This window comes from Etheostoma cragini, chromosome 5 (assembly GCF_013103735.1).
Source record: "Etheostoma cragini isolate CJK2018 chromosome 5, CSU_Ecrag_1.0, whole genome shotgun sequence".
NCBI classification, from domain to species: domain Eukaryota; kingdom Metazoa; phylum Chordata; class Actinopteri; order Perciformes; family Percidae; genus Etheostoma; species Etheostoma cragini.
This window is the reverse complement of record NC_048411.1, coordinates 372,019-380,564: the sequence shown is the minus strand read 5'-3', so window position 1 is coordinate 380,564 and position 8,546 is coordinate 372,019. Positions and strand designations below refer to the sequence as shown.

At 44.8% G+C, this 8,546-nt stretch overlaps 1 protein-coding gene and 1 long non-coding RNA gene across 2 annotated transcripts in view; both read left to right on the top strand.

The window, feature by feature from the left end:
* The window catches only part of zgc:65851 (uncharacterized protein LOC321113 homolog), a 5,925-nt gene extending 1,483 nt beyond the window's left edge, over positions 1-4,442 (top strand). Inside the window, exons 2-4 of the mRNA XM_034871637.1 lie at positions 1,222-1,539; positions 1,651-1,775; positions 2,492-4,442. Coding sequence (XP_034727528.1) covers positions 1,222-1,539; positions 1,651-1,775; positions 2,492-2,846 — 798 coding nt within the window. The 3' untranslated portion in view covers positions 2,847-4,442. The remainder of the gene's footprint in view (positions 1-1,221; positions 1,540-1,650; positions 1,776-2,491) is intronic.
* LOC117944642 overlaps positions 1-6,825 on the top strand; it is a 12,033-nt gene extending 5,208 nt beyond the window's left edge. Inside the window, exons 2-3 of the long non-coding RNA XR_004656625.1 lie at positions 4,763-4,768; positions 6,813-6,825. This is a non-coding gene — a long non-coding RNA (uncharacterized LOC117944642). The remainder of the gene's footprint in view (positions 1-4,762; positions 4,769-6,812) is intronic.
* Positions 6,826-8,546: the final 1,721 nt, after the last annotated feature.

Sequence of the window (8,546 nt, the reverse complement as noted above, 5' to 3'; positions counted from 1 at the left end):
GGGGGGGGGGGGCTGCGGGGAAATAGCGCATAGTCCAGGGGTGTGGCCGTCCCAAGGGGCAGCAGACAGGACAGCCCCTGTGAGGTGGGCTGGGTACATGTCCACATAGACTCCTTTTAACAGTGAAATACTGTCCCGTTAGAGACAAAGACCCGCTGGGAGGCCCTGGACGTTGGAGCTGCTCACGTTAACAAACCCATCACTGTAGATTCGTTTAAAATATACAGAAAATCTGCTTTTGTGTGTGGGACAGTAATCTAGTTCCTTATGTTGCAGGTGGACAAAAAGAAAAAGAAGAACAACGTAGACATAGAACTGAATGAAACGCTCCCTGCTACTTGCAGCATGTCCACTGGCTGTGCAGTAGGGTTAAGTCACGTTGCTGGGTACATTTCTCCAGGGTGCTAATGCCATGTAAGCTACTGACAGCAGAGAAGCCGAGTCAGCAGTCCTGCAGCAGCACATCAGCCCACTGCTCACCTCATTCACATATGTAGGCTGCATTTCATTAGCACAGTACAGTCCCACGGTATACAGAAAACAGTGGGAAGTAGTATTTATCTGCAGGCAGTTTATACATTCCATCAGTTTACACAGGAAGAAGGTGGTTTCTATGTTTGCATCAAAGGTCCCAGGACACGGTGCTCTTTGGATGCTTTTATATAGTCCCCCAATACTGTATCTGAAGTCTCTTTATATAGACCTTAGTGGTCCCCCAATACTGTATCTGAAGTCTCTTTATATAGACCTTAGTGGTCCCTAATACTGTATCTGAAGTCTCTTTATATAGACCTTAGTGGTCCCTAATACTGTATCTGAAGTCTCTTTATATAGACCTTAGTGGTCCCTAATGCTGTATCTGAATTCTCTTTATATAGACCTTAGTGGTCCCTAATACTGTACCTGAAGTCTCTTTATATAGACCTTAGTGGTCCCTAATGCTGTATCTGAAGTCTCTTTTATATAGACCTTAGTGGTCCCTAATACTGTATCTGAAGTCTCAATAAAGTCAACTGCCCAATATGGTTTATCATGGTAAAGACGTAAAATCAAACCTAAATAGAATTATCACAATTATAGCATTTAGTATATAGTGTATGCCTTAAAAATATTAGGATTATTGATACAGTAACTGAAGTGGCACTGCATGCATTAAACCTCCTAATAATGAGCACTCATGTAATAAAACTCCTTTCTGTTCCCCCCCGCTCCTACATCCAGGTGTCAGTGGAGATGGACATGAGCAAACCGGACCTGACTGCCGCCCTAAAGGACATCCGGGTTCAGTACGAGAACCTGTCATCCAGGAACCAGGCCCAGGCAGAAGACTGGTACCGCTCCAAGTTTGCTAGCGTGAGTGAAGCGGCTGCACGCAACCAGGACGCCATCAAGCACTCAAAGGAGGAGCTAAGCGAGTACCGCCGGCAGGTGCAGTCCCGCACCCTGGAGATCGAGTCCCTCAGGGGCCACAACGAGGCCCTGGAGAGGCAGATTGCTGAGATGGAGGATCGCCATAACCATGAAATTGGAGAGATGCAGGTACCTTGATGAACAGTGGGGAGAAGGAGAGGTGTCAATCTGTTTTATGACTTGATGAATTGTTTGATAAAATGACTTTGTGTGTGTGTGTGTGTGTGTGTGTGTGTGTAGGATACCATTCAGGAACTGGAGGCTGCCCTGCGCAGCACCAAAGGAGAAATGTCCCGTCACCTGCATGAGTACCAGGACCTGCTGAATGTCAAGATGGCGCTGGACATTGAGATCGCTGCCTACAGGTTGGCTGCATCACAGACGTTGTGCAATTCATGCCCTCAAAGCTTGCTTATTTTAAATATGTATTATGTAAAAAAACAATAGTTATTATTGTATTTTGCTTTTTTTTTGGAGTTCAGTGGTTGGCTTACTGAAACGCTATAGGTCAACAAGGCAGGGCAGTCCAGCAAAACCCTTTTTTAGTTGTTAGATTTTCAGCAGACTCTCTTTACACACTTACACAGTGTCTTACAAAATAACGGTAATAATACAAAACGTTTCACTTTTCCACTCATTATTTATTCTAGGAATTAAACTCTTGCAGCGTCTGGCCTGGTTTTTTAGAGGCAATGTCCCCGGTTGGAATCTGACCATTTTTGCATGTCACAGCCCTCGCTCTCTTAATTCCACACAGTAAACTGTGCTAAAGTGTGGTTTAAAAAGCTTGTATTAACAATAGTATCTTTCATTCAAATGGATCAGTTCTCTCCCACTGCAATGAGGTAGATGACTGGAAGTGATACCAAGTGAAACCGTACAACAATCCAACTCAGCTAACACAATGTTTTAGGAAGAAACAGCCAAACAGACAGCAGAGGTGATGCCACTGATACTCCGGTGACATTAGATCCCTCAGGAGAGATACACTGAGACAATTATAGCACAGGGACCAGACTGGAGGCCACGTCATCTCTCTCTCTCTCTCTCTCTCTCTCTCTCTCTCTCTCTGTCCGTGCAGGAAGCTGCTGGAAGGCGAGGAGTGCCGCCTCAGCTCCATCGGCGGAGCCATGGTCCAGTCCGGCTACCAGGGCTTCTCCTACATGTCGGCCCGCAGCTACACCCTCGGAGCCTACCGCAAGGCTGAAGCCAAGCCCGAGGAAGAGGAGGAGGCCGGCGAGGAGGAGGGCGAGCAGAACGAAGAGGAGGGAGAAGAGGGAGAAGAGGGAGAGGAGGGAGAGGAGGGAGAGGAGGGAGATGACCAGGAGGAGGGCGAGGGAGAAGACGATGACGAAGAAGAGGAGAAGCAGAAAGAGGAGGAGAAAGAGAAGGAGAAAAAGAAGGACAGCCCCACCGGCAAGACCAGCAAGAGCTAAACTGCTTATTCCAACATCATCATCTTCATCATTGTTGTCAATAACACATTCCTCATCCCACCAATCACATGTATGGATCCGGTCACTGTTCACATCCTCTCTGTCACACACAGATGCCTCACACCTGCTGTCTCTGTCCCCGCTGGGATGCTGAAGGAGCTTTAGAAGGAAACAGATGTATTACAATGGCACAAGAGTTTAAGTCATTCACACACTCTGCAGAGGTCGTCATGGTTTTACATCACACAAGCGCAGAGGGACGTGGAGAAGGCTAGCATGATGCCACAAGGTCATTTAAGTTTAAAACGGGATGATTCTTCCTCACATGGGCAACAGTGAACGTGCCATTGATGATCAACAGCGAAAGTAACATTTTATCAGCACACAGACGTTAAGAATAACGCACAGTAAGAGAGGAACCGCCAGTCCAACTTTTACGGTGCTATTTGATTTTTACATATAAAAGTTGGGGAGTACTGTAAGTTAAAGATTGTATCGCAGACCCAAAGCTCTACCAGCTCATTCCTGATTGTCTGCTTGTTAGATTAAAAATTGCTTCTATTTAAACTGTAAGTCCAACCGCACACGCTCCGCACAACCGGTGAATGATTGTCGGTCCCGTCTTTCTTCCACACCTTTCCACGACTCTCTAGTTCTGCATCTCATTCCACCATGACAAATAGAAATGCACCACTAACCATTTAAAACCTTCTTTGTCATCATCTTTAGTACACTGCAGTGTCACAGCACGGCCACAATGGCAACTTGGAGCGCAGGAAAACTATGTAGAAATGTGTGTTGGGGTAAGCTGAAAAGGAGGAGTGCTGCAGCTTCTCCATGAGGTAGTGCATCTATGGGAATGAAAAATGTAGAGTTTTAATTGCCGCTATATGTATATATAGGTATATATTTTTTAATCTTTGATTGATTCATTTGTCAATACATGCATCAGCCATCTCACCAGTTAGGTAGACACTACTGTAAGTCTTCTTCCTTAATTTGTCTCCTGACATGTTGCATAGTACGTCAGATAAACCAACCTGTTCACTTGTCCTCATACTAATGTAGTGGTGCTTCTGTTTAATTTAGCTGGATGAAGGACACCAGGAAGCAGGTAATGGCTGTCAGTGTCAGGCAGCTGAGGATGACACCGACAGCCCTCAGCTCCGACTGACGGTGGCAGGTGGGGCAGATGCCACAGGGGTCTGGGCTATATGGTAAAGATAAGGGCTATTTCATCATAAACCCATTAAATCCCTTTGTTCTGAACTGTTTCATTTTACTGATGTTCATCAGCTGAGATTTAATTTTTTGACAAATGAATCAACCAACGGGCATGAATGCATGGCCTGACTCGTGAATATTTGCTGGATGGGATAGATTCTTTGCTTGTTGTGTGTTCAATTAAAAAAACTTGCCTTAACCATGACCGAAAGTTAAAATAAAACATGTTTTCACATCCATCTCCTTTGTTTCTGGTGAGGCTGAGGAGTACTGACACGTTCCAGACCTCTGCTATACAACTGTGACTTTACATGCTGCTGTCTCATGCAGTGATATTCCTCTCAAAGCCAAATAAAGACATTTATTAACCAAGCATTCATTTCATTGGTTCTTTGATGTCATGTTAGCAAGGAAATTTGTTAAAGAAATTATACATAATATTCTTCCACTGCTATAAGGTAGTCTGCATAATATAAAAAAACACACAAGAGAGACATCGATTTTGGAAATTTTAAAAATACTCACACATTTTTTATTTGACAAATGTTATTATGTATTGAAATAGCATGACACTGAAAAACAATTAGCTGTGAACGACATTTTACAACATAATAATTTGAATGTTAATGAATGTGAATGTTGAGCAAGTAAAAATAAATAATAAGTGTTAAGTCAAAATAAATAAAATAAAGGGTAAAGTATGTAGTAGTGGAATCTATTTGTATGCATTGTTGTACACATTAAGCAGTTGAAAAGGTTGCTAACCTCAGGGGAGAAATAAGCGCTTTGAGACGGCCTTCCCTGGGGAGGGACGGAGCGCTTTGGGCCGCGGAGTAGAGGAGCTGTTGAGTAAGAGGCATGACATGCAGCCAGGTAGGGAGGGGTAGGTAGGGGTGGGAGGGGCAGAAGGTGGAGCCTACTGGGGTTGGGGATGCCACTCTGGCTGGCACAGCTGATGGCTATGCTAAAGCCACACCGGTGGGCCGGGTTGGAACACTTGCATGCTAGATGTCATCAGGTGACAGATCCAAGAATTTGATAAAAGAATTGTTTGACAGAAACATTTTGAAATGATGCTTCAATGTGGTTTTCAAAATCGCCTTGTAGTGCGTAACATTTTGATATTGATGAACATCCGTAACAGTCAAGCCGTCGCCAAATAAGCTGCTACAATGCTAATAAGACTACCAGCTCCACGCCCCTCTCTGTGGATTCCTCAGTCTGTTCAGAAGACTGTGGCGCCCGGTGCCACGCAGAAGCTAAAAGGAAGATAATTATCTCTTCTGAAGAGTCCATCAGGTTTTCTCTAATCCTCTGTGTTCTCCTTGGCCACTAGCAACACTAGGAGGAGGGGGGGGAGGGGGGGCGATGCACGATCACGGAAGGCTTGCACCATGTGGATGCGCTGACAGTGTTGTTGTCATTACTTAGAATTCCTCACGGGGTCGACAGACTTAACTAGAAATTAAGACTATTCATAATTGATATAATGTTGTATTTCAGAAGGAGTTTAGGTTGATGCAGGTCTGTTTCTCTCATAATCAGGGTTTGAATATTTTAAAATGTAAATTCATCAAAACTCAATAGAGTTTAGTGAACAAAGAAACGTGTCAGCTTGACTGTGTTTTCATTTTTTCTATAATATTTTTCTCATTTATCAAGGCCAGTTGTATTACAGGATTCTTCCCTGGTTACCTTCTTAAAGTACAAATATTCAAGCTAGCAAGACTTCCAAAAATTAGTCCACAGACGTCTTTGTCTTTTTCTTTTTTTAATTTGCACCTTTGCTTTTTCTGCTACATTATGTCAAAATGGCTTCTGTAGAACTGATGCATCAGTAGGCACGCAGGTCTGCATCAGTAATGCCTTGTTCAAAGGCACCTTGACTGTATTTCATATTGGAAGAGGTTTCCACTAATATTACCTTAATAACAGAAGTAATACAAACTGCCTTCTTCCAGTCACAAGCCTGGCTGCCTGCCTAAGCTTCAGGCTGTCGTAGACGGCTTCTGTTACTGGGCGGAGCAGCAGAATCTCTGCTGGGTGTTGCTATCTGCTCATCTCAGCTTCAGCCTGCCTGCACCCAGAGGTGAAAGATGGGGCCGGCTAAGATGGATGGCAGCTGCCATCGCTGGCCCCCCAGCACAGCTGTCACCAGCAAGAACTTCATCACAGCCTGAGACTGTTTGTCTGTGTGTGTGTGTGTGTGTGTGTGTGTGTCTCTCTCTCTCTCTGTGTGTGTGTGTGTGTGTGTGTGTGTGTGTGTGTGTGGGAGGGAGTGAGAATCAGCTCAGTGGCAAAAACATTATCAGCACTAACAGACAATCAATAAAACTGCCAGAAAAGCAGGGGAAAGTAGCAAGGAGAATGTTTTAACTAGAGTATTCGATAAAAAGGAACAATCTTGAGTTTCAGGAAAGAAAATGCAATGTGATACAACACAGTAAAGAAAATGCTAATCTGGGGGGGGGGGTTGGGGCAATCAATGAGAAGTTAGATGTTATTGAAGACATATCACCATAATACTGCACAGAGATAGAATATGGATTTGCACTGCATATAAGCAATACTTTATTGAGGAGAAACATTGAGTCTACCTGCACATTTGCATCTTTTAGCATGTTTGTATCTTAATATCATGGTGCCAGATCCCCACCACTCTCACATCTGTCTGTGAATGTGACCGTCTCGCAGGTCACAACAAAGCAGGAGATGCACACCAAACTGACATTGTTGACAAAGTGACATTTAATAAACTAAAAGTCAAACAAGAAGACAATGTGGATTGAAGTTAGAATCAGTGTATCATGAATGTCATCAATATTAACGAATGAAGCAATGTAACGGAAACAAACTGAGGTTGGTATAGGGTGACGGTAAAGACCCCCAGGCCTCTGGGCAGGCGGGGTTCAGCAGCTTCTGAACACCGGCCAGGTGGACCCAACAGGAGCCTGTAGCCTTGCTTCTGTGTACTGTGGAAATGTCACTATGTCAAACTGGGCGTCACAGGTGCCAGGTGTTTCCAGTTACCTCGTGAGCACCTTTGTCTCCACAAGGCCACAGACCTAAAAACATACACAAACACACACATTAAACAACAAGTAACAAGTCTGTTAAACATGAAGCTGCAGCCAGCAGAACAGGTGGCCTGGCTCTGTCCAAGCAACAGTGTTGTAGTACTCAAGACCGGTCTTGACCACAGCTTCAGGGACATCGCTAAATGGCCTCGGTGTCGTCTGATTTGTGTGTTTACATCATTTCTGGGATTGGATGCGAGTTGTGTACATGCAATATGTTTCAGTTGTTTGGTCTGGTCTTGGTCTTGTCTCAACCCCTCAAAGTCTTGGTTAGTCTCAGTCTCAATGCACTCTGGTCTTGGTAATGACATGGTCTCGGTTTAGGTGGATCCTGACTACGACACTCCCAAGCGTGATCAAATTCAGTAAAGGCTTTTTTTGGGGGGGGGGGATGCCATAGTATTTCCGAATGTCTTGTTGTTACCGTTAGGTTTTTATCATTGTCTAAAGGTCCCTGAAGCTGATCAAACCCTCTCTGGACTCAGTGTGATCGATGCGCTGATCTTTTGGCCGTGACACCAGGAGAGTTATGACTCGGCATGCACCTCTGTGATGGAGACAGGGAGCTCGTCAGAGGGCGGATTTATTGTAAGAACAAGAACCTGATCAGTCCCACAGCTCTGTGGGTCTGTGGCCCGCCGCTGGCTGGACCCGAGCGACGTCCTTGAATTTGCCGTGCAGCTGCCATGTTGGTGCTGCGCACTGATGTCAGCACATTCTGTTGTTGTGGAGGTGCATACATAATTGACCTGCTCTCCTCCTCCACTGTATTCCCAAGACCATTCAAGATAAAGCAATAAACACTGAACCTCAGCATTTAGCAGACCCCTTCCCTGTTACTGTCGCTGGGAGTCCTCGAGCACGTAATGGCATTTCCTCCTTTAAGTGAGTTAAACACAGAGACACAGGCCAACTTACTATACTATGCCTTTGTTATAGAAAGTGCTGACATCCTGAGTAGACACGTAGTTGGCTTGGTGGTTGTGGGGTTTTCTGGAACATTCTTCAGTAAATTGAATGTTTCACTGCTTTCAGTTTGTACAAACTAGGAATTTCCTTTAACTTTGGCAATGGAGATAGCTGCATTCTGTCGGGCCTTAAATTAGTCCCCAGCCTCTTTTTCACTCTTTTCATTCTCTGTCTTGTCCTTCCTTTCTGTGTCTCTTTGAATCCTCCTGTCTCTCTGTGTCTCTGTGTCTCCCTCTATCCCCCTCTCTCTCCCTGTAACTCCATGGCTATATATAGACTTCTGCATTGCAGATGTCCCAGAACCCTGCAGTTCTGGAGGAGCCGCTGAGGAGTCCCGACCAAATTTTCGGCTGGCTGCCTGACACGCACACACACACACACACACACACACACACACACACACACACACACACACACACACACACACACA